The following is a 27,014-nucleotide window of genomic DNA, read 5'->3' as shown; positions in this document are numbered from 1 at the left end:
TGAAGCATTTTGGAAAATCAGGAATGCTTTAGTTTGTATTTTTTTAACGGAAATTCAACCAGACTGCTGCTATCTAAGGATGGTGGTGCTTTGGTCAAACTAACCTTTCGAAGGTTGAGTCTTATACCTTAAAATAGGACATACACACATACATACATGCATATATAGTAAATGTGTACATACACACATACTATATACAGTACATACTGTATGTAATACATAGTATGGTATACATATCATATGTATATATAATGTATATACATGTATATAGTGTTCATCACACACTTATCTTTATATATATACATACATATGTATGTGTATATAATATATATGATTTATCCACTAGATTCAAGGAAACGATCGATCCACAGAAAGATTTAATGAGATAATTTATGTAAAGGTCTTTGCACTGGGGCTGTGTCCAGAATACATAAGAGCTTTATATACTGGTGTTAGCTGCTATTAATGTTAGCACTTTCAGATGATTAAAGCTGCCCTTGCTGTGTTGACAGACCTGCACGTTTAATAGTCAATCGGGCTTTATTTTCTTTCAATTTAAGTTTGTAAAGCCACAACAGTCATAAAACATTCTGTGAATAGCATCTCTCTTAATAATACTTAAACCTGGCCAATGATTCCTTAAATAGTATAAAGATTCCTCTTTCACGAAACAATCGTTCAAAGAGAATAACCTAGCCGGTAGATTCGATTAAACTTTTCTTTCTCTCTCTCTCTCTCCATCTCTCTCTAAAGCAGGGCGGGGTGAAATCTCTGCTCAGTCAGAGCCCAGCGCACTCCTCGCCCGCATCACCTAATCATCAGACACCAGCTCTGGCTTCTCCTGTCTCAAGGCGGTGCCAGGTGAGCCCCGGCGGAGCGCGGAACACCGAGCTAGCGCAGAGGCCGACCAGGGACGCCCCGCGCGCCCAGCCCGCTGCGGGGAGCGCCGGCTGCAGGTTGCTAAGCTTCGCCTAAGGCGCCCCTGGCGGCCCCGCTTCGCCGGCCCTTTGCTCGTGAGCGCCCGAGGCCCCCTCCGGCAAAGGGGGAAAGGGGTGCAACACCCAAGGCCTTAAACCTTCCAACTTCTTGCGGGGGAAGGGGGGTGATTCACCGCCCGTCGTCTCCCGCCTCGCCCCGTCCGCAGCGCGGCTGCCGGGGCTCCGGAAGGAAAGGAGGCGTGTCCGGAGCGGGCGGGAGGACGCGGTATAAAAGCGCCGGCGGCGCGGCGGCGGCCCCAGCTTCACTCGCTGCCTCGCGCCGGGACCCGGGAGCGCCGCGGAGAGCCGTGGACAGGGCGCTGCGCTCGGGGCTACCCAATGCTCGGACTATCCGCCGCCGCCGCTCGTGCAATATGCTGGAGCTCCAGAACAGCTAAACGGAGTCGCCACACCGCTGCCTGGGCTGGATCGCAGCGCTGCCTTTCCTTATGAAGAAGACACAAGTGAGTGAGGGCACGCCCGGGGGCCGGGGTGGAGGGTGGGGTGTGGGGTGTGGGAGAAGGTCGGAGTCGTTCCAAGAAAATTCGCGCCCCGAGCTACGGAGAAACCGGCGCGTCCTGGGAACGGGCGTCCGGGACCTGCGGGGGCTGCGCCCGCCCGGGTGAGCCCCCAGGGCGCGGGGTCGGGAGTCGTGGGGGGCAGGCGTGGTGTAGAGTCCACGCCGCCCGGCCGGCTGAGCTTAGGGGGAGAAGGGAGTGAGAATGATGGTAGGGAGCCGGTGGTGGACAAGTTTGGAACCGCGGTCCTACTCAAGTTTTGGAGCTGTCAGTTGGAAACGGCTTTTCCGATCAGATAGATCCCCAGGGTCGGCTCTTTGGCCAGGGAGTTCTTAAGTTATCGTGGCAGTGTGTGTGTGGGGGGGGGTAACCCCACCAGGTCTTTGCACGGGAGACATCTTCTCGTGGATTCCAGGCGATGAAGAAGCACTTCACCCTCTCTGGCTCGGGAGAGCTAGATCGATTTTGTGCGGTCCCCAGGTGGGTGGGCGCGGGACGTGGTTGTGGGCGCGCGGTTGGGATGCGGCTGCTGGAGCCCAGACAAACCCCGAGCTCCCCGAGGATGCGTGCGCTCGGCAGCGCGGCGCCGGGGGAAACTCCCCGACCCGGGAAACTTGGCTTCCAAGCGGTGTGTGGCTAGTTTGCAGCTCTAGGTGGGCCTTCTCCCGAGCTCTAGATGGAGTGATACCTCCTCGATCGTGCATTCACCCCCGTCTTCCACTACAAAAGAGCGGCCAGGGGAGAAGGAGTTACATTTAAAAAGTGCACCTGGAATGATCTTGAGATGCTTCCCAGTGCCACCAAATTGTGCCCCATCTATGAAGTACCGTGGGTAAAACACTCCCCGAGGGGAGTACAATTCGATTCTTTTCTTCCTGGAAACACGAAGCTGGGTCCTGCTTGAGGAAGGGCCGCCCGTACGGGTTAACCCCTTTGCACCTCTCTGGCGATGGCTCGGTCTCTCACTTCTTCCTTTTAGAATTGGAATTGTTCTGTGTTATCTGCCCCGGGTTGGGAAGACTGCCCTCGCCGTCCCAGACGTTCCACCGGAGATTGCAATCGCCAGTGGAAAGGAAGTGGGGAGGGAGGAAAACGGAGGGTTTGTACTGATCGTCGGTTTAGAACGAAAGCATCCCGGTGTCTTGAAAAAAAAAAAAAGCTTTGCAGAATGACCCTCCAGTGGCTGATAAAGAAATGATTCGGCATGGAGATATGCACATTAAGAAAGAACTAAGAAAAGTAAAAGCCTTTCCACCCAGGTGGGGAAGGGATATTGCCTGGATTAAAGCTGATTCTCTAAAGTCCTCTCCCAGAGTCTGTAAGAGCAGAAGTGTCCTGAAGGACCTGTCTCCACTCTTTAGAAGCAGGTTGGTTTATTAGGTGAGGCACTGGACGGACACCACACCCAGACTCACCGCAGTTTCCACGCAAATATGAAAGATTCTTGCAACAAAGAAAAGTTGCTTTGTGCTGGCTTGATGTGTACATGCTTTCTGCTTTGTAGAATGATAAACAAGGGCGGGGAAGGTATTCCTTTGTATAGTAGCATCTGTTGGAATGAGTAGTGGTGGTGAGATCTGGGTGGAGGAGCCCTAGGTTCAGGAAGAGAGCACAATTCCTCGTTTAAACTAGAGAACTGGAGACAGCTCAGGTTAAGGTCCAACACACCAAAGCAGAGCAATGACTATCGAGTTACTCAGAGGGTCAATGGGATTGATGATCATTACACCCTCTGTGCAAAATAAATGTGAGCTTCTGTAATCTGCTTTCTCTCTTTGATTAAATGGCCATGTAAATAGGATTACATGGAATAGTTCCATTGAAAACTAGAAAGAGGTCAGTTTAGCCTAAAACACTGTGGCTGTGGCATTAGTGACTCAATGCTGCCGACCAGAGACATTTGAAGCAAGGGAAGTATTTTAGAAATGTGACCTGTGCAGACCAAGTTAAAGTGCAGGCCCTTTGAGACAGCTTGCTGATGTTAAAGGGGCTGAGGGCAGGCTCTTGTTGAATGAAGGCATTCATTGCTCAGGATCTAATGACCTTCAAGGTTTCTTTTAAGGGTACTGCCAGCGATTCCACATTCCTGTCACTGCAAAAGGAGGGCCCTGGAAATAGCACCAAATCAATAAATTAATCCATGGTAATAAATGAAGGGATTAGATTCTCTTTCTAAACCAAAAGTTGCCGAGACATTTTTCTGTGCAACTCTGGATGGATGGAGAGTAGTAAAAGGACGTTGGACATGAAGAAATAGAATTTAGTGGCCTTAAGAAAATTAAATCTAATGTTGTCTATGCCAAGAAGGAATACCTACTGGTGTTCAATAGTTTAAATAGTCCCCTATAAAGATAACACTAATCTCAGAGAGCCACTGTAAGCCAACTGGCCCAATACTCTTATTACATGCATAAGAAGAAAATGTAATAATATTTTAAAGAACTTTGAGTATCACAGCTCACTAAAAATTTTGGGAACATAGACATTCTGGCCTTTCAGTCAAGCTAAATAAGTGTGAAATTTCCATCAGCAGCCACTTGGGGCTTGATGAATGATTGTTTCATTTACTTAGTACATGTGATAGATGTCAGAATTTGGAAAACACGTACCAGGCAATAATCATGAAGACCAATTGTGACTGCATATTTTGTTGTAAGTCTGTAGAAACAAAAGTGTTTTGCATTTTTTTTTTAGATTTCACTCTGCATATTGTGTGATTTTACTATTTCTAAGGAACTGTGGGTTTGGCTTAAAAAAAGTATCTCTTCCATTGTACAGCCATTTATTTAAAAATACATAATACTTTGATGTCATAAATAACAATTGGGTCATCATGTTTTAGCCAGCTTCAATATTCAAGGCCACAGTTATTAATACGTTAGTTTCTCTGTAGGTTTCATGATCCTTGTCAGTTTCTGAAAGGCTCATCTTTCAGATAGGAAAGATTCATCTTATGAATATAGAAAAAACCATTTTGTGTACACTGATGCTTTCAAGGAAAAAGCAAATAGAATTTTTTGCTTTCATTATTCCAAAGAAAATATCCCTTTCTTTTTTTTTCATCTAAGAAATTGGTCACATTGGCAACAATCTAAGTAAGTGTGCTTTATAGAAAAAATTAACATATTTATGAAAAGAAGATTTTAAAGTCTTGTCCTTACGATCACTCACTTTGAAATGTGTGTCTTGAATCAATCATCCTAATTTATGTAGCTTTTAATTGATAGATTCTGCCAAGACTTTAAAATTCAAGTGCTAAGTCGATTACAGTTAACATAAAACAAGGAAAATAACCATATGGAAATCTGAACGTCCATGCCAAACCAATTAAATTGCTAAATTTTATTTATGTTTAATGGCTGATTGGTAGATAGCAGGGTGTGAATCACGTTTATTCTTTAATTATAGGTAGGTGATTGAAATCTTACCACCACTTTAAATAGCATGAAAGACAGCCTCTTCTCAAATACCTTGTGTTTCACTCTTGGTGACTTCTTGCATTTTCCTTTCCTTTTTGGGAAAGTACCTGAAGCATGGCTGGAGGAAGGATTCTAAGCTTCAATCTCTAAAGACTTCCCTTCCAATTCCAGTTTTACCACTTGTGAGACAAATGACCTTAGGCAAATGGTTCCACTTCTTGAGATTTCTGTTTTGTAATCTGTATGATGTTTATAAAGTAGTTGTCAAGATTCTTCTCAGATAGTAGTAGTGAGGACTAAAGGATATTTAATGTAACTCTCTGGCCCAGCACAATGGCTTCCTTTTGATACAGTCTGAGTTTATTTGCTCCTGAGAAGAGAATTATCTATCCATTTACTTTTGTAAGGCAGAGAAAAGCTGAGCTATTTCAAGTAAATGATGTTCCATGAGCAAAGGAAGAGCCCAAGTATTTTTGAAATCTAGATCCATTCTTTTCCATTGTAGGCTGATACCTAATTATTAATTGTCAGAGTACATGTCGAACTAGAAATGTGCAGAAACACAAGGTGATATTGTAGGCACAGATAATGTGAAGTTAACTTTGAAAAAGTGAAAATGAACAAGACGATTGGAATAGGAAACAGAAAATGGACATCTTCTCTGCCTTAGCTTCCTGTTTCAACACTTTCTTTCTAAGTTCTTTATGGATGCGAGTGAGGGTTTGTTTTATTTTAGACCAAAGGCATTTGGTCAGCTTCTTCTCCCTCATGTCCTCACCCTTGCTTTTCTGAGGGAGGCCATGCATTCATTTCTGCAGGGTGTCTTGTCTCTACCAGGCAACATGCAGTGACATTTTATTTTTTCATTATCCAAGTGTAAGGCTATTTTTCCTCCTCTTCTAAATTACCTTAATGTTCCCTTTTGTAAATCAGAGTAAGGCATTTGGATATAAATCTCTGAGCAGTGATCTCTTAGCTTTTCTAGTGCGTGAGTCGTGAGCAGCTGCAGGAATTCTGGTCTTGGTCTTAGTCACCTGTGTAGTCAGAACAACTTATTAAACAAATTGAGAGGACACCAAGATGCTTTTATAATATATGTTGCTTTCAGGGTTGTTTTGTATGGACTTTGTTTCATGGAAACCATTGACTAGAGACTTCTGATTTATAGATGCAGCAAGGTGTGTGAGCCTTTTCTCTTAATTTGGAGCATACTAAATACTGTTTACAGGGGCCCTGAATTTGCAAGGATTATCATTATCCTATCCCTACCTATTTTTGTCTGTCCAAAAAAGAACATAGATTTTCTTATAATTAGGCCTCTTGCTTCTTCTTCTTCTTTTTTTAAAATCACAATGTGTGTCATTTGAAGGAAATCTATTCTTGATGCAGCTCTCTTTGCGTCCTTCAGTTACATCTTACTGTTTTTTTAGGCTGCCACATTGACCTGGGTATTCAGAGACTTGACTTCTTTCATTAACTTGGATACTGACTTGTGTGACTTTGGGAAATCCTTTGGACCTCCTTGAATCTGTTGCTCAGTTGAGAAATGAGAAAAGTAAGACTAGGTGATTTCTAAATGCCTGTCCCAACATTTTCTCTTTCTAAAATGCCGAGAGGCCAGGTGAATGAACATTGAACCTTTCTTTAGGTTTTTTTTTTAATTTTAATTTTTCGAGAGAGAGGGTCTTATCATGGAAGCTAGACTTCTTCTGAACTCAAAATCTTGTGCTTCTGCTTCAGCCTCCAAAGCTGGATTTATAGAAGTGAACCTGCATGCCCTAAGCTTCTTTTAGTTTTGAGATTTATATGGCCATTGCTTCAGTATGAATGTATATTTTCACCATTGTTTTATGATTCTAACTAGCCAAGGGGAGAATCTAAGATGATTTAAATTTAGACTGCTCCGCTTTTAGCTACTTTATATGCTGCTTATAAATGGTATTTACAGCTGGGTGTCAGTGGCTCATGCCTATAATCCTAGTTACTCAGGAGGCTGAGATCTGAGGATCATGGTTCAAAGCCAGCCCTGGCAGGAAAGTCCATGAGACTCTTATCTCCAGTTAACCACCATAGAACTGGATATAGTGCTGTGGCTCAAAGTAGAAGAGTGCTAGCCTTGGGTTCAAGCCCTACAACTGACAAAAGAGAAAAAAAGAAAAAGAATATTTATAGCCAGATGCCAGTGGCTCATACCTGTAAGCCTAGCTACTCAGAAAAGTCCTTGAGACTCTTATTTCCAATTAACCACCAGAACACTGGAAGTGGCACTGTGGCTCAAAGTGATAGAGTACTAGCCTTGAGCAAAAGAGCTCAGGGACAAAGACCAGCATTTCAAGCTCCACAAAACTTCCCCCCTTGCCCCATAGAGGAAGATTGGTACTTAAATTGGCAGAAGCTCGTTTTGCTCTCCTAATCTAAGTTCCGGTAGTGAGGACCAGTCCTAAGACAAAGTACATAGCCTCAGGGGATGAGTTTACACAAGGTAAGGCTTCTTTGCCTTTTCTGCCCCTGAAGTCTGCAACACCTTTGTTCATGGGATTTCAATGAAGAGGGAGAAAATGAGAAATCTGAAGTTGTTGTACAAACCATCAGTAAGAATTGGATGAAAGACCCCTGGACTTGGTGCTGCATCCTGATAGGCGTGTGACCTTGAGCTGGTCACTGAGTCTTAGTTGTTGAGTTACACTCAAGTCCTAGTCCTGAGAAGACAGTGAAGATGAGAGGCTGCAGTTGGGGTCAGCAGGTGGGAAAAGAAAGGAGTAGTGTCTGTGCTTCACACCTTGTCAAATCTCTGCTTGTCTTGGCTTTTGCCAGGCTCTAGGACCGTTCCTTGGAAGAACTCTTGCCCACCGCCCATCCTCAGCTGAGAGTGAAGCAAGCTTGGAAGCCAGGCAGCAGCTTTTCCTTTGTGTGTCAGAGGCCATACAATCTTTTTCTCTGTTGACGTGACAATATCCCAAGACCAGCTGGACCTTCCCTTAACCTAGAAACCACAGATTCCGCCACAAGTTGAGCCGGGGAAACCACAATAATGTTCATTTCAAAGTGCTTGCCAAATATTGCTCACTGCTCATTAAAACAAAGTTTAGAATTGAAGCTATTCCTGCCCTCTACCTCGTTCACTCCTACTCTCCCCCTCCCCAACTCCCCACCCCATAGCAGTTAACTAGCATTTGGTTACCTGGATGCAGGAATTCTGTTCTGTGCACTGTGCCTGAAGACTCTTTACAGCTGTGGATTAGAGCATAGTTGTGTCTGGGAAAGGGGTGAGGTGGCTTTTTCTATGTACCAGCACATCGACAGTAGCTGAAATATCCCCAGTTGCCTTACAAGGTCTTTGCTCTCTAAGGTGACCATGCAAAAGGGTATGAAAAGATGTCAGTAGAGCCTTCAGTCTCCGCATTGTCTGGACAAAGCTAGTTTGGGCCACCTCTGTCAAAAGGGCAGGCTCCGTGCATGATTGTGTGCCCGTGCAAACCTGGGAGACAGAACACAGCCCGCCTGGGGGCTTTGTGTTTTGCCTTGTAGTTACATTTCTGTGTTGCCTTTCCAGCCACAGAAATTCATCTTTAGAACAAAAGCCTTGTGGCTGCTTATAACTCAATCCTCTTTTTATACCTTGAGGTAAAATCCCTGAAGCAAATGACCTTCCCATTTCAGTGTCATTATTGAACTCCAGGGCTCAATCACATCTCATTATTGGCTGTTTTCCCCTAAATGTGCCTTTGTGTGTTCTTATAGTAGCGTGTCTCTGTGTCACCACTGAATAGTGGCTGACTTTTTGTGAAGAAACCATTAGGGGCTCCCCTGTGCTAAATGAGTTTTCTGCTGTATACTGGGGGATCCCTTTCTCCAGGCTCCCCTAAACAACTGCCTCCTGGAAACTCACCAGTTCCTTGATTTCTAAGATTGCTACAGAGAGCATCACTTGTTATAATGATCTTGCCACTCTCCATGTGGGTATCCTGACTATTAAAATTTATATTCACTGCAGTATGTTAGCTGGAAGAGCCCAGGGAAGGAAGATAGCAATGTTCTCATCTTAACTAGTTTCTAATGTGAACTAAAAAAACCTAAGGCCTGTAAAACAAACCTGAGCAATCATGCCTAGAATCATTAATTATGCTTCAGTGTAAACGGACAATTTAACAGTTCCAAACTAGAAAACACATTAGGGATTGCCTTTTTTTTTAATTTATTTTTTATTTTTATTTTTGCCAGTCCTGGGTCTTGAACCCAAAGCCTGGGCACTGTCTCTGAATTTCTTTTGCTCAAGGCTAGTACTCTATCACTAGAGCCACAAAACCACTTCTGGCTTTTTTTCTGTAAAATTTATTGGCGATAAGAGTCTCAAGGACTTTCTTGCCTGGGCTGGGTTTGAACCATGATCCTTCAGATCTCAGCCTCCTGAGTAAGTAGGATCACAGGAATGAGCCACAGCTTCCCTCAGGGAGTTCCATTTTTGATGATCAACTAAAGTCTTTGTGATTCCTTGGTCTGGATATCTGGTGGTTTTAGAGAGTTGCACCTTCCCAGAGATCCTTACTGTTCTGTCAGGCAGGCAATTGACCCCAACACTTATATCCTTCTGCTCTTCTTTACAAAGATAAGTTAGCACAGGACAGGGAATGGCTGATGCTTTTGGCTTCTCCTCCAGATGGTTTGCACTGGAGATGGAAATGCAGGGCTGACAAAGAGGTTAGAAACATTCATGATTAATGAAGACAGGTGATTACTGTATTACTGTATATTTTAAATATTTGGATGAAATGAACTATGTAAAGATACAGCAAATTATAAAATAGGATTTATATTGCACATTGCTTTTGTAACAAATCATATTTTTTTGTTTTGCTTGTGTGTGTGTGTATTTTAAACTGTATTTGGGTTTTGAACTCAGGACCTTGCACTTGCTAGACAGGTGCCTTGTTACTTGAACTATGCCTTTTAGCCCAAATCATAGTTTGTTTTTTTTTTAAGAAGTCACTTTCCTTCCAAGGAAAGTGATTAAAATTGGTCGTTTGTGTTTATAATGTGTCAAAGCCAGAGTAATCTATGTCTTAACATTGCTTAGAAACTAATGGATGTGGCTCATGTCCATAGTCCTAGCTACACAGGAGGCTAAGATCTGATGATCATGGTCTGCAATGAGCCTGGGAAGGAAAGTGCATGAGATACTTTTCTCCAAGAAAGCTGGAAGTATAGGTGTGGATCAAGTGGTAGAGAACCTGAGTGAAAAAGCTAAAGAACAGCGCCCACACCGAGTTCAAGCCCAGGATTGGTATGGGTACATACGTGCATGTGTGAGCACACACACACCTATACATGCACACACAATTCTTTCCTTTTTCTCCTTTTTTTTTTGGGGGGGGGAGGGCAGTGTTGGGAATTGAACCTAAAGCCTTGCACATATTAGTCAAATGTGCTACCATTGAACTGTCTTCTCAGCTTTGGATTTCTTCTTTTCCATTCAAATCTTGGGTTTTAAAAGAAAATTATGTTAGGGCATTGAGCTAGGTTGATTTATTTATTTTCACATTTTACTTGAAATTTTTAAAATTAGCAAAATTTAAAAAATTTTAGCAATTTTAAAATTAGCAAAAGCTTCTAATAACAACACACTTCTAAATCTAATGTTTATAATATGAGGGCTAATTCTAAGTCCTTAGTGTTTACATAGTTATTTAAATTTTAAACATTAAACCCTAAGACTTAAATTTAGAGCTCATTTGACCACTTAATGTTTGTACTTCTGTATAAATGTCACATATCAATGATTCAACTTGAAGGGATGAAATTTACTGTGATGCATGTCAAATGTTTGACATTTAAATTTGTAGCTGTTTTAGTTTCCACCATTGTATTATAAAATCAAACTAAAATTAGTCCAGAATAGCATTTAGTAGAGAGCAGCTCCAGGATGTTTAATTTATTTATTAAACTTTTTTGGGGGAGGTAGTATTTTTAAATTCCATTTCACAGATGAGAAAACTAAGATGAAATCTTTCCTCTGACAAGTCTAGATAATTATGGCCAAGATTGTCACCCAAAGAGCTGGCACAGCAGTGTTTTAGTGTGGCTTGTTCAGTATTCAGAAATACACACTCTGTTTACAAAGAACACTAAATTAAAAAAAAAAACTAATGCAATTGACATGGTAAAAAGAGTTGCCAGTAATAGGACTTGGAAAACAAAAATTTCATGATTTCAGTTGCCTAGCAGAGCAGATACCCAGAAAATACACATGGGATATTGTGAAATTAACACATGCTTGATTCAGTAATGAGCTATGGATTTATTTTTTTATAGGCTTTTCTTCTTTTAAACAGCAGAATTTAACTACTGCCCTAGTCTATTTCATATGCAAATGTATTCCATTGAAGATTGCAAAAGCTACTTTGCTTGCCATCTACAGGATTAATTTTCAGTAAATACATAACTCATTTATTACTCAATAGAACTACAGGCCATATGAGTCAAGAGAAAATGTTGTACAGTGTTACAGATGAAATATTGTATTGGCTTTAACTCTTCCTGGCTGTACATGCAGTACATTTTCCTTTTTGAATTTCTCTCTTCAGATCTTTAAAATGGGCAGAGGAGTGAGTTTCTATTGATAGGTACTGGTGTAATGGCTACAAGGGATAGACTGTCAAATGTCACAGCCAATGACAATTAATAGATAATCATTTTTTTTTGCTAGAATAACAGACCACAGAACACTAACTGTAAAAAAATGTAAATTCAGTATTAGTCATTCCTGACTTTAATTCTAAGGCTTGCCTGCATGGATTAATAAAAGTAATCCTCACAGTTTAACTGCCTTATTTTATGTTAACTACCTTCTTTAACACAATTCTAGTAAATCAAAATAGGTTTTCTCCAATTTTATCTTCATCTTTCTGCACTTTCAAGGAAAAAGATCATTTATGCAAAATAGCCCAGAGACAAGCTTTTTAAGAAGTGAAAGAGTAGCTTGTTGAATAAGGAAATCATAAAATCAGCTTAATTTTATATTGCTTATTTGCTATTACTGTGTTTGCTGATTACTAATCAAGAATGGAACTCTGTATCACAGACCATATGAGTTTATCTCACCTGATTCTAGCAAAAATATTGTGAATTTCATATTGTCATGACAAGCTTTTATTCCTGTTATCATTTTTGTTAACTAATAAGGAAACTAAAGTTCGGAGCGATTAAGAAAACTTGTCTGTACAGTTTGTTCACAAATAAAATAAAATAAAATTTAAAAAAAAAAAAAGAAAACTTGTCTAAGAATGGAAAAAAAAAGAATTCAAGAAAGTGGAAGAGCTTAGATTTAAAGCTAAGCCTATTAGTTACTGCAATATGATACCCCCATATTTAGACAAATGCATATAAATACAACCCAGGCTGTATTCAGGGTGTTGAAAGTCTTCCAGATGCCTATATGTGAAAGGCTTTACCCCTAGTTTGTAGCGCTCTTGGAAGTGTAGAGGGAGGTTAGTCATTGGGGATATGTCCTGATAGGGAATGTTGGGGCTCAGCCCCTCTTTTTCCTTTCTCATTTTGCTTCCTAACCATCATGAGATAAATGAATTGTTTTGCCACATGCTGCTACCTCAGTGTACAGCACTGGGTCACCCCAGGTCCAAAGCAATGGGACCAAGCAACTATGAACTGCACCCTCTGACACTGTGAGACAAAGCCTTCTTCTTTATAAATAGGTTGGCTCAGGCATTTTGTCACAGTGATGGGAAGTTCACTTATTAAACATGTAAAACAGAAGTTCCTTCCTCCCCCTCCTCCTCCTTGCTGTTTACTTTGCAGATGAAGTCAAGTTTTCTGCTTGGCCAATCCTAAAATTACAGTCTTTGAGACCTCAAGTTCTTGAGTAGCTAAGATCATAGGTATGAACCACTAGTATCCAGCTAGAAAACTAATAATAATGTCCTTGTAATTATATCTAGGTTTTAAATTGACAAGCCATTTATGTATTGTCTTCATTTTGTAGTTCCTTATCAAACCAACTGCTTTCATAGTGAAAAATTATTTTGCATATCAATGTTATATATATTTTTTTGTTTTTTAGCAAATGACTGTTGGAACATCTTTACCACCACCAGCATTCTGAAACTTTCTCATTAGCAGTGCAGGGTGATGCAAGGTGGACACAGGCTCAGATAACCAGGCTGCAGGAAGATGATCTGCTTTGATTAGCTAAGCATGCAAAAACATCTGCCTGTCAATTTCCCCATCTGCCAGATAGGGTGAACAATTGTACACAATTGTAAATTTCTCAAATATGGTTAAGAAAGTGAAATTACCCCACCCCCCCACCACACACACATGCTCAGCCCAGCATGACACAAAGAAAGTACTAAGCCAATGCCTAAAGCTGTTACTAACATGAAACAAATTGCAGTGGTATGCTTACCAGTAGTGATGATTCCTGTCTTAAAGATAGTGAGTTGAATTATAAACTCTCCATTGCAAGATTGAAAGGGGGAGTTACACTTTTTCCAAATAATTCTGTCAAATTCTATTCTATTCAATTCACATTAGTCCTGAATACTTTAACATTTTACTTTAACAAAAGTTGGTGAAGCCAGGCTCTGGTGGCTCACGCCTATAATCCTAGCTACTCAGGAGGCTGAGATCTGAGGATCGCGGTTCAAAGCCAGCCCGGGCAGGAGAAACTGTGAGACTCCTATCTCCAATAAACTACCAGAAAACCGGAAGTGGCGCTGTAGCTCAAGTGGTAGAGTGCTCGCCTTGAGCTGAAGAGCTGAGGGACAGCATCCAGGCCCAGAGTTCAAGCCCCACGGCCGACCAAAAAAAAAAAAAGAAATGCAAAAGTTGGTGGAAGTATTCATAATTATAATCTTAAGAGACTTTGCCTGAGGCACAGTTAATTTCTGTCATGTGCCCAAGGTCAAAGAGGTGATCAGTGGTGGGGCTGGCTCATGAACAAGGAGTTTGGATCTTGAGTCCCCATTCTGCTATGCCTGGAACTGGGAAATGACAGAATATAGGTTCTTTCTACTTTGCTTCAGTGAGTGATCCTGTAGTTCTACCTGGCAATTGAATTTCTTTTTTCTTTTCTTTCCTTCTCTTCTCTTTTCTTTTCTTTTTTTCCCTCCCCCTTCTCTCTTTAGCATCCAAAGAATTCCAGCCAATTTTGGAAGAGGAATGGGAAGAGCATGACTTTTGTGTCATAAGAGTACCTAGATTTAACCTCTGGCTCTTGACTCTAGCAAGCGATGGGATCTTAGGCAATGTATTTAACTTTACTTAACCTTTCCTTAACCTCCATCCATGTTTTCTGCTATACTGTTAGCCACCAAATTATGTTGTGCAAAGGGCTTGACTTACTGGCTGCATATAGACTAGAAAGGAACATTGGGTCTTTGGGTTAGGCTGAAGAATTCCAGCTCTTTTCTTCATCAAGTCTGTGGTCTGTGATTTATTTATTTATTTTTAGGCCTCACTATCCCAATCTGTATAAGGGGCATAAGGATAGTAACTCATAGTTGGGAGAAAATGGGATTACACGAGTTAATTTAAGAAAATTGATAATTGTCTGGAATGCTCAATAAATATTATTTGTCATCTTCAGTGAGTGGATTGTGTTGGCAAATGGATCAACATATCTTAGTCTGCTCTGAGTGAGTTTATTCCATTCGTAGGATAAGCAACAATCATATAAAACCTGTTGTCCCTGAGAAGCAAAGCAAGATGACGGAGACATGGGAGGTGAGATGGAAAGAGGTGTGGTTTTTTGTAAGCAAATTGTAAGTGAAGATGTGGGTACATGGGTTGGCTACCTCAGAAGTGGTTGTGTGAGTCAGGAGAGGCAGTAATGAGTAGTACAGTGTCCTGTAAACAGTACAGTTCTTATCTAGGGCCTGGGGCTATAATTTTCTAAGCCCAGAACTCAAAGTATTTGAAACTGTGATGCTTATTAGTATTTTCCAAAATGAGTCTGAAACTACTTTTGATTAATAGCTTGCTAGGTTCATAGAGCTGGAGATAGCTCTTCAACCAGTGTCCATTCTTCCACCACTCTGATTTTCTCATTTGTACTTTAGAGCATTAAATGAGTGAATGTGTGATAAGGGCTAGTACTCTGATAAATACCAGAAAACCTAGATTAATGTTTATTGCATGCAAATAAAATGTATTTTTCAAAATTCTAAGATGGTAGCTTTAATTTGAATATTAATTTAATAAGTGCATAGGAACAAGAATTTGTTCTTCAGATTTTATTTTCTTGTCAATACTTTTTAAAAAAATTATATTTAGTGCTGGAGATTGAACCTAGGGCCTCACATATGTTAAGCAAACACTGTATCATTGATATACCACCCACCACTTGTCAATGCTTCTATTTAGAATTTAAGAGCTTGATTGTCCAGGTTAACCTTCTAGTAGATTTTGTATTAACCAAGCCAGACACCAGTTACTTTTATCAGCATATAATACTTCAGGTAAACAAGCATTTCATTCTTTGACAATGCATTAAATTGTTATGTACATTTGATGGAGTACCAACTTGTTCAAAGCACTTGTGAAAGAGAGAAAACAACTCCTGTTTTCTAGCCTTTTATAATCTAAAAGTAGTTTCTAAAAGCTTATTGAATTTTTTTTACTATAGATACCTTAATGATTAATATAACAAATTGAGAATACGTGAAGTAGCTTTGGGTTCAGTAATACAGAGGGTTCTAACAAAAATTTCAACAAAGTTGAAGCAGATGTGAAATCTTTTAGATATGGAAGGGGGTGTGGGTGCCGGGGTGTGTGTGGAGAGGACGTATGTCCATTCTTGCAAGGCCTGAAGGAGGAGAACTAGACAGAAACATTGTAAATACTTGTAACATTGGCAGTAAGCTTGTAAATGGCTTAGGAGCAGACATAGATTTAAAAGTGGCCTTAGGTTTACACCTTTCCTTGAAGAGTCGTATTGTCCTACCATTTCTGGAAGAAGGCAGAAAAATCACATCAAGAATTTGTTGAAAGCACAGCAGACTCGTGCCTATCAGAAGATCCATATCCTTGTACATGGTAGTACAGTGTGGTTTTGTCCCTGTGAAGATGCCCTTTGCATTAGCCAGAACAATGGTGGCTCCTGTAATTTTAAAGTTTGTCTAGAATTGGTAAGGGGAGTCTGACCATGTCACCATTCTGGCTCAAGTCCTTTACTAATTTTGCCTTGCATTCAGGATGGAGTCCAAGCCCTCACCACACCATATAAGGTCCTCCATGGACTGGTTACTGTTTTATCTCCACCACTCCTTGAAGAGTCAGCTTTGTTTTCATATCACCTAACTATACCCAGAGACATAGCACACTGCACTCAGTCTTCATTCACCTGGCTCAGATAGTTCTTTTTCCAGGAAGCCCTCTGTGAAGCCCTCCCTGACTTTTTTTTTTTGCTAGTTCTGGGGCTTGAACTCAGGGCCTGAGCACTGTCCCTGAACTGCTTTTTGCTCAAGGTTAGCACTCTACCACTTGAGCCACAGTGCCACTTCTGGCTTTTTCTGTTTATGTGGTATTGAGGAATCGAACTCAGGGCTTCATGTATGTTAGGCAAGCACTCTACCACTAAGCCACATTCCCAGCTCCTCTCCCTTGACAGTTTTTGCATCCCTTCCCCCACATTTTCCCATCTTCACTTCTACTGTGTTTATTGACCTTACTCTGAACTCCTATAGTAATAAAAAGAGAAAATCACATCTCCTATCATTATGTTGAAATAATCCCCTGTGTATCTAGCTGGTGACACAGTGCCAAAATCATGGTAAAGATGATCTGAACTAAACAATGATGTTAATAATCATAGCAGGTGTCCCTTTGAGGGGAAAACACCTAGCTAATCAGCACTCCAAGCATGAATCTGTGCACTTAATAGTTTTATGCCTGCCAGTCTCAGTTGACAGATGGTTACACTAAAAAGGGTGAGTTGGAAGGTTGGAAGCAATTTAGAATATCACCACTCTGCATTGATGTCAATAAAAGACACCTGTAATTGTGTGTATAATTGTTTCCTGCAGAGACACATACACAAGGTATAAACAAAATTCTCTTTAAACAGAAAAAGAACTGTAGCCACTATAGCAGAAGAGAGAAGAAATGAAGAATTAAAAAAAAAAGGAAGAGAATGAAGTAGTTGTGTGTCATTCTTTAGGAAAATAACATAGTAGTTTGAATGGTTAGTACCTGCTGGAGCTTCTAATTCCAATCATATGGAGAGTTTTTGGAGCCAGAAAGCATTTTAGGACAACAAACAGTGCTCATTTTGTGAAAGAGATATTGAACTGTGAGCTAAGTGCATTAAATACTTTTCCTCCTCATCTGTTAAAGTGATGTGTGATTCTTCCTTTTCATAGAAGAACAATTTGGAGCTCAGAGAGGCTGAGCGGGTCGTTCAGCATGCTACAATTGTCTTCAAACCTGACCTGTTTTTTCTTGCCTAGATAAAATGTCTTGATAGATAATAATTAATATAATTAATTAATATTATTAATATAATAATTATCCTAAATATAGCAAATTCATTCGTCCTAGCTCATCCACATTCAAGGTGTTTCCTCTAAATTCTTTTTTCCTACTGGTTTGTACTGGTTAATAGGTAGACAGTGCAACAGGCACTGATGTATGCAATCTGTCTACAAAATGTTCAAATACAGAACTATGACAGTGGAACCAGTTTTGGATTTTTCTATTTGTGTGATATTTCTGAGTTGATGACAGATGTGGTAAGAATTATGTTCAGTGTTTAAGACGAAATTACTTAAAGCTAGAGGAGGAAAATTGGAGGAGGACTAAACGTTAAGTGAGCTTTTCAAGTTTCACGTGTTCTTAGAAGACAGCTTTTTAATGAGTCAGGATAATACAATTACTATTGGATAATACACTATTCTCAAGGAACACTGCAGAGATATTTCTGTACATTCAAAGTTCATTTTGGGGAAAATCTGATGCCACATTTTCAAAATTCTACAACTTTAAAATGCAACTTGGTAGCATGGGAGCAGGGCCTATCTTTCCTTTGATGTCACTTACTTAAGGCTCTTCACAGTTGAGAACTAAAAACCAATGAAGCTTGTTCAAGTTTTATAAAATTGTGCCACAAGGAGGAAAGTCTAACTCTTGCCTCAATGTGTCTTAAAAATTTCCACAAAGGACACCCAGTGAGGAAATAGCATGCCACCAAAAAATTGAGCAATGAGATAGCTATGCAAAGCAATGTGTGCCGATCTGGCAATTCAAATGTACAGCAGCTGAGGCATATCTTTTTAATTTCATTTAGCTGGATGCGCTACTCACAAGGCCCTCTCTCCATTTCCTGAGGAAGCAGATTCCCATCCTCTGCCATATGGTGAAAGAATCTCTTTGCTTTCCAAACAGTCATCTGTTTACATTTCTTCCTCCATCCTCTTTTGATTTCTCAGTGCAACAGCTGCTTTGAAAAGAAACCCAAAGGATTATCTGTGATAGTTACCCACTGTACTATCTTTCCTGCCTCAAAGAAAAGGTTCCTTTCTTTTGTCCCCCATCCCCGCTGAATTATTTAGTGTAGGGATTTAAGATCTTGGACTACATTTCCTATATTCTTTTGTATTTTAAACTTGGAAGATTAACTGGTGAACTTATCAAACCCTTCAAAAAAGATGAATTTCAGAACAGAAAACAAATTACATTTACTCAGAAACTTTACAACTACTTTACTACTACTCCTAGTACTAACAGTGTGCAGTGCTAATGCTCTTGATACACTGTAAAACAGTTAAACACTATCTCTACTTCTTAACTTCTGTTATTCATCTCTCTTGCTTTCATGAATAGAGTCTCCTTTAGAATCAGATTAAAGAGAATGCTGAGCCATATCCATAGATTTCATGATGGAAAATCAGAATAAAAAAAAAAAACCTGGTCATTTAGTCATCCTTATTAGCAATGAACTTGGAGTAATGCACACTGCTTTCTGGGGTGAGGTGAGATGTCTTTGAGTCAGCTCATGAATGCTACTAGCATTCTACTTTTTTTTTTTTTTGGCCAGTCTTGGGGCCTGAACTCTGGGCCTGGGCACTGTCCCTCAGCTCTTCAGCTCAAAGCTAGTGCTCTACCAGTTGAGCCACAGCGTCACTTCTGGTTTTTTTCTGCTCATGTGGTGCTGAGGAATCGAATCCAGGGCCTCATGCACTCTACCACTGAGCCACCTTCCCAGCCCCCCCCCCCACTTTGTGTTTTATAAACATATTAGAGGAGAAGAGAGCATCAACACTGTGCTGTTACATTAAAGAAAGGGTATCTGGTTTTATACTTAGTTAAAGTGGATATGTAGGGATGTCCTATAAAGTCAAGCAAAGCTTTGAGAAGAGATAAGATTAGCATTTAAAAGCTTAACCTGTGTCATCACTCCTGGGATGTGTCTGTTCCTAAGTGAAATCTTATTCCCGGTGTGAATTTCCAGGGCAGAATTACCATGAGCAATGTTTTAAACAAATGTCTACTTTATAAATATTTATTGATCCACAGCTCTTTGGGGTGATAGGAAGAAATTTATAGTTGCAGGGAGTTTTAGAGTTCTGAGATTTTCACTTTTCTATAGGTCAGTGTCTACATTCCAGGCCCATCTGCCTTTGGATTTTTGTTTTGTTTTGGGTGTTTTTTAATATGCTTCTAGTGATCCAATAAAAGTAACTCTACTTTATTATATGTATCTAGGTCTTCAGAACGGAAGCCAGGTAAATGGACTTCCATGCTTCTGCATCATCTTCCAGGAGGGGCATGTTTTAGTGGTTGCTTATTCATAAAAATCATTTGGAAGCAGGCACTAGTGACTCACATCTCTAATCCCTATAATCCTAGGTATTCAGGAGATTGAGATCTAGGAATCGTGGTTAAAAGCCAGATGAAGTAGAAAAGTCTGTTAGACACTTATCTCCAATTAACCAGCAAAAAGTGGGCAATGGTAGTGAGCAAAACAATTACAGTGTCTCCCTTCTTTGCGGAGTTTATACTCTACTCTTGGTTTTAGATCTTAATTTTCCATGTACATGTAGAGATGTAGAGAAATATTAAAGGCAGAAAGAAAATTAATAAATTAGGAAAAAAAACTTTTAGCTAATTGATTAATTATTCTTAGTATTTAGTAGATTATAGAGAAAGAAATTTGATAGTGATTTATATCTAACTGATTAAAAAAACTCTGCCTTCAAGGGGTTACACGCCAATCCAGGAGCTAGGTAAGCAAAACTGGCTGGAGATATTGTAGCTCCATTATGCAAATGTGGACATCATCTGTTGAGGATTGAATTGTACATTATCCAGACTTCATATCTGTCATATTTTATTCTCAATAGAAATGATTCACATATTGCCACCACTGTAGTCTGTACTGTATGGAAGAGATTTGATGATAGAAGAATTTTTATAAGGAACTTAGTAATTGCATTAGTTACTTTTCTGTCACTGAGACAAAATACCTAATCAAACAATTTAAGCATGATGTACTTTGACTCAAGCTTCCTATGGTCACTTGGCACTGAGACTTTGGGGTGTTAGTACATTATGGTAAGCGACACAACAAAAGAAAGTTGCTCATCTCATGATAGCCAAAAAGAGAGAAAGAGTAAAAGAGAGAGGGAGGCAGAGATCAAGAGTGTCAGAGATACAGAGAGCAACAGGGAGAGACAGGGTTGAACAATAAGGGATCTGGAACAAGTGGTTTGTGACAAGATATATCCATCAAAGGCATGCTTTCACTAACCTACTTCTTCCATTGGGTTCCCCTGACTGGTAGCCGATTATCCATGAATTAATCAATGGGTCACTCCATTGGTAAAGTTATAGCTTCCATGATTGTGCTTCTGAACACTGCTACAGGATGAAGTCTTCAGCATATGAGCATTTTTTGGAGATGTTTCATCTCTAGTCACAATGGAATCAATGAGCAAGGCATGCAAATAGAGGTAAAAATAACAGTAGTGAATAATCATTTTAGAATCCTCTTTCTGATGCTATTCCGGTTCTTATCAAGAGTTACAGGTGACGAATCAACTACTTAAGTCATCAAGGAAAGTTCTGAGAATGAAAATTGCTTTGATGGAAATAAAACAGTGATGTGCTAGCATATGAGAAGCTCCTTGCCTGAGAAGGTATTGTAGAGGCTATGGCCAAATTGCATTTTGAACAATGAGAAGGACTTGCCATCAACAGCAAGAACAAAGGAGTTGAAGCAGAAGTATTTTTCAGCCATTTGAGGAATACAAAGGAGGCCAGTGTGTCTAGAACATGGTAGGGAGAAAAGACTTGGTAAGACACGGGCATAGAAGTAGAATTATTTGTGCTATACAAGACTGGCTCAAAAGCCCAGGTTTTATCAGGAAAATAATGGAAAAGTGTTGGAATATTTCAATGCCTTTTATATGGTGAATTATATCGCTAGTATTATAACATAGTATTATGACTCACAATACTAACTGATTGATAGATAGATAGATAGATAGATAGATAGATAGATAGATAGATAGATAGATAGATGTTTTCAAGAATGAAAAGCAAAAGTGCTATTCACAGCGTTTTGATCATCAGTCCTCTAGGGAGAATGCTAGAGTTTGGTAGAAGCTGTAGTGGTCCAAGATAAGATGAAGAGAAGTGAAGGCTTTGTTTTTTGTTTGTTGTTTTTGTTTTTCCTTTTTTCCTGGTGGAAAATATAACTAGATGAGGAGGGAAGCGGGGGAATGGAAGGAATCAAAGAATGACACTCAGATTTGGGGCTGGAAGCGTCATCCTTCAAGTTGGGAATGATGTTACTGGGAATGCTTGTTCAACATAGGTTGAAAAGGATCACAGTGGTAATATTTTCAAGACCATTTTAAGGTAATTAATATAAGTGCCTTAATATGTAATTCTGTTTAATCCTCAATAAGCATGTTAAGTATGTTCTTTTCTTATGGCTCTGTTGCAGAGGACAAAGACAGATTAAATAACTTTCTGAAGGACACAAAACTAGCATGTAGCAAAATGGAGGTGAAAGTTTGGACAGACTCATTGTAGAGCAGGTATCCCTACCCCATACTTTTCTGCAAAAGAAGAAATAAGAGTAAACATATTGTTTTCCAAAGCTGTCTTGGATTTATTTCTGAAGCTGAAGTTGACTTTTGTAACTCTGCTATTTAGGTTAACATTCAGCCATTGCCCAAACAAACAGCCTTACTTTTACACCAGGTGAAGAGGAGCCAGCCTCCACTGGGAGGGCTGATCTAAATCCAAGCCCTAGAGCAATTTCACAACCTCTTTTTTATCATCTTCCTGTGTTGATCCTAATCTAAGAGGTGCAGACCATAAACACTGTGTCTTTGACTGTCGGTACAGCTTTTAGAATCAACATTTAAGGGATTTAATGCTACTACTAAAATAATAACTAGCATTAACAGTCATGTAATGATCTCTGTATCTGGCAGTCCACTCTTAGGTGCTTTATCTAATTTGGCAGTCCACTTGCAGAGTTTATCTAATCTTTACAACAATTTAAAGATGTGAGATAATGCTGGAGAAAACTGGATCCCACCCTCGTCTAGGGATGCAACTAGTATGGGACACAAGCAGGATTTGAATCCAGGTCTTATCTTGCTGATGTTCTATTTCAAACATGATTAGATTAAGGGAACAAATCCCGAGCATGTCTGTGTACCTGAAACCGAAGTATATTGTTACCAGAGAAACATGTCTTGGGCATGCCAAATCCAGTCAATGCTGTGCTTCCTTGGTAGTCTTGCATTAAAACTCTTAGGAACTGCTAATTAAGAATTGCTTTGCTTTTTAAACTGAAGGGGTGGCTAAAGTTGTAGAGTCCCTGACTAGCAAGCATGAGGCCTTTCTCATTTGACAATATGAATTATGAACCACAAACAGAACATCTCTAAGAAAAATTTACCCCAACCTTTGTGAGAAATAAATGCTTAGTTACTCTTTTTAGTTCGGGACACTGCAATCCACAGCAGCTGTTTTTAAACAGAAAGGAGTAAAACAAAGCACATCAGACGATTTATAAAATCAGTGGAAAGGGCTGGGAGTCTGGGCTCTAGGCTGAGATGCAGAATACTCCCAGTATTCAGAACTCAGTGAAGTCCACTACTGTCTGTAAAGTGGTGGCAGCCAGTGCTACCAAGTGGCTACAAAGTTCTGTTGCACTGTTGCTACACAAACCAGCAAAATGCATGGCAGCGTTCAGCCTCTCTTCTCAAGTATTTCCTTCCCGTATGAAACCTTACAGAGTTGAGTCTAATGAGCCCCCAACAAACTTCAAGTGTGTCTGTGAAGTGGATTTTGTCCTCCCAGTTGGCCACCAGTATAGGATATGCTAGGAAGAAGGTGCAGTGGGATTTCAAAGAGCCAATGCACAGTATCCTTGACATTTGCTAGATATAATTTCTCTCCTTTTTCTTTCTTTTTTTTTCTTTTTTGGTCAGGTTTCTCTAAGGCAGATGCATCTAATAGGTAACACTGAGTGAATGACCTTGTATACCTTTTTAGACTTTTTTTTTCTTCTAACCCCGTAGCACCCCTGGGCTACTGAAAATATTGTACCTTACTTGACAGTGGATTCACATTGGAGGACATGTTTTAAAAAAAAAAAGCTCCATTCGGAGATGAACCCTCAAGAAATGGGAACCTCTTTGCTCACGAATGGGCATCTTATCACAGAGCCCCGCCCAAGTGATTATACTTTTCTCTAAATATAAGAGAGCTGACTCTCCATGCTTTACTTGGGGCAGCTACTGTGAAGGGAAGAGGGACACTTCCACTTTATTCAGTTCAGCGGAAGGCAGTTGGTGTGTCCAGCACACATTGCATAATCTGGAAAGCTAGTTCTGTGACCTTTGCAGATCAGACTTGTCATCTGATGTGATGGAGAAAATGATCAAGACAATGAATGTTCTTTGAGCTCATGGTTTAACCCCATCCTTTCTGATTTTTTTTTTTTTTTAGAAGCAGTGAAGGCAAAGCTATAAAGACTCAGTCATGCAAAACCCAGGTGGGATTTTTTTCTTTTAGTTAGAGATTGCTTGTGCTCCTTCTTGAGATTACTGGGTTTTTTTGTTGTTGTTGTTGCTGGTTTGTTTTTTTTTATTTAAAAGGACCCATGAACTCAAACTAGTCAGACTATGAATGGTTAATCTGATAATACATTGAATATCTAATTGCATCAGTGGGAGAGAAACACAAGCTCAAAGAAGTTCAGGCTTCATATATGACACTTGGCATCTGATGACTCTAGAAGCCTACACTCATTTTTCAGCACTGAATGATCTGGAGTTTAAAAAACAAAACAAAACAAAACAAGCAAATATCACTACAGATTTTGAAGGATTCAAGCTCTCAATTTGAATGAGATCATACTTTCAGAAACAAGTCACATATTTGGGAGAATTTAAATTACAATTTATGTTCTGTACTTTTTTTATTTTTGGACAGCTATAAACCTCAGAGTTTTGTATGTCAGAATGGTTCAATTTTAAGAAAAACCAATTAGCATATGAATGAATGAACAATGCCATTCAAAAAGAACCAAACTGGAATGCCCAATTTGGCTATGTAGATTTCGGAACTGAAGTTACTTTTATTCTGTTTTCATACTACAGCCAATATTGAGGGTCTGTTCCTTTTATTTCTTTGAAAATATAAACAGCAAAAAGAGTCAACAACAGATCATAATTAAACTAGCACCCATCAGTATTCTAGAACAGTTTGAGGGTATATTATCATCTTCCTAAAATTAGTTAGAATTAATCATTTACTTCTCACGAAAATAAAGTAGATTTTGTGTGGGGCAACTTTTTCCACCTCTGCTGTGGTGTAACTCATAAAGATCAATATTTACATGTCGCTAAAACCTATGTTTCAGACTTGCTATTAATGAAATAATGGACTACTGTGTGCTGCAGGTACAATTTTTTTTCCTATTTTTATGTCTCTATAAAAGTAACAGCAAGGGGCTGGGAAGGTGGCTCAGTGATAGAGCGCTTGCCTTGCATGCCTGAGGCCCTGGGTTTGATTCCTCAGCACCACATAAGTAAAAAGAAAAAGGTCGGAAGTGGCACTGTGGCTCAAGTGGTAGAGGGCTAGCCTTGAGCTGAAGAGCTGAGGGACAGCACCCAGGCCCAGAGTTCAAGCCCCACGACCGGACCTCAAAAAAACCAAAACAAAACATTAACAGCAAAACTTGAGCATTTTGGGCCCAGCTTCTAGTCTGAGTCTAGTCTATAAATCCTTCCCAGAGACTTTCACACAAAGCCTTTGAGCTCACCTGGCTTTCATTAACTGGAGGTGCATTGTCCTATGTGTCTAAGCCTCATGCATGATAGACAAGAACTCTACCACCAACATATTCCCAGCCCATGTCTAAGCCTTCTAAGAAAGCAATGTCGAGTTGTCCCTTTAGCCCCTTTGCAGAGCTGCCTTTTCTCTTCTACCGAGATGGAAGTGAACTTGTGTGCTTGCGGAGGTTATTCTATCTTTTTGTCCTACTGTACAAGCTGCTGTCATATGCCTCTTCAGGTCCCTCATATTCATTCACCTGTGACCACCTCTCCACTGTGGTCTGGTTTCATGTCTAACACTCCCTGGAAACTGCCCTCCTCCAGGTCCACCCCAAGATTTTCCCCATGACTTCCATTTTAGCATCTCTCAAGTGCTTGTGTTGTTCACCAAACTTAACCTTAGATGGCTTTGTTTTCTGTTGATTGTAATATTCCACCATCAACTACTTTGCTTCTCTGTCTGTCATCTCCTGTGCAGCTGGATTATCCCAGATGTACTGCTTCTGTTCTATAAGGTCTTTGATGATAAGACCCAATCTCCAGAGGTCATTTATGCAGGGCCCAGTAAACCGAATCCTTTTGGAGCCAGTCACCTAAAATGCAATTCAAAAGTCCTTTGTCACTCCCTGTCTACATTGTCCTACTTACTCTCTTGGTCAACAAAGCCATTTCTCTCCATTCTACATTCTACTGCCCTAGTCGAGGCCTTCGTTTTGCCAAATTCTAGCTAATATGGGTTATCTCCTAACTGGCTTCCTACCAATTCAATCACCCATTCTGATGACTCATCATTTCTTAAAAAGAAATCACAACTTCAGATTTCTCTTCTTAAAGCCTTCAACAGCCCCTAGTTCCTTTAAGATCAACATAAATGAGCAACATTAGGAGGGCATACCATGTTTGTTTGTTTGTTTGTTTTTTGTTGGTCGTGGGGCTTGAACTCTGGGCCTGGGCGCTGTCCCTCAGCTCTTCAGCTCAAGGCGAGCACTCTACCACAGCTACAGCGCCACTTCCGGTTTTCTGGTGGTTTATTGGAGATAGGAGTCTCACCGTCTCTCCTGCCTGGGCTGGCTTTGAACCGCAATCCTCAGATCTCAGCCTCCTGAGTAGCTAGGGTTACAGGCGTGAGCCACCAGTGCCCGGCAGGCATACCATGTTTAACATCCTTGATTGCTGCTTATTCTTTGAGACACATGCTTCTGGCCCTTTTTGACCTGACTATTTCCTACATACCTCTGAAGCAGCTTTTCTCAAAAGCTATCTTTGAGCATGTCCCTCAAAAATAGTTGTGGATACAATGAATACCTTCCTTAATTGGAAATTAAAGAAGACAGTTAAGATATACCTCCAAATTCTCTCTCAGATAGGGTAGGTAGAATTCTACCTTACTCTGTTCTCTGCTAGCTTTAGCTTTCTCAGGAAGTCCCCCATATCTTCTCTGTCTTTTTCTTCTCTGCTTATCTAGTAGCTGATTTATGTGGGCTGAAAAATTGATTTTGTGCATGTTATTAAAAGTCTGAAAGCTCCTAGTTTTATTTTATTTTATTAACTAGAACACATTATCACTTTAAAGTCTGGCTTTCTTTCTTCCCTCTAGCTATGTAAAACAACAACAACAGCAACAACAACTGAGCTACAGTTTAGTAGTTTGATTTATCTGTAGTTGACTTATGTGCACTTGTTTACTTCAGCCTACAAATGACTTAATATTATAGTTTTGATTAGAAACTGACTCAAAGGCACTAATAGCCTTCAACAGTCTAGACATTTTAACATAACATTGAG

At 40.1% G+C, this 27,014-nt stretch overlaps 1 protein-coding gene across 1 annotated transcript in view; it reads left to right on the top strand.

Moving 5' to 3' along the window:
* Nucleotides 1-1,270: 1,270 nt before the first annotated feature.
* Kitlg (KIT ligand) overlaps nt 1,271-27,014 on the top strand; it is a 78,504-nt gene continuing 52,760 nt past the window's right edge. Inside the window, exon 1 of the mRNA XM_013018847.1 lies at nt 1,271-1,441. Coding sequence (XP_012874301.1) covers nt 1,427-1,441 — 15 coding nt within the window. The 5' untranslated portion in view covers nt 1,271-1,426. The remainder of the gene's footprint in view (nt 1,442-27,014) is intronic.

The sequence above is a fragment of the Dipodomys ordii genome, unplaced genomic scaffold, assembly GCF_000151885.1.
Source record: "Dipodomys ordii isolate 6190 unplaced genomic scaffold, Dord_2.0 Scaffold3, whole genome shotgun sequence".
NCBI classification, from domain to species: domain Eukaryota; kingdom Metazoa; phylum Chordata; class Mammalia; order Rodentia; family Heteromyidae; genus Dipodomys; species Dipodomys ordii.
The sequence above is the reverse complement of the archived record's forward strand: the minus strand, read 5'-3'. Positions and strand labels throughout refer to the sequence as shown.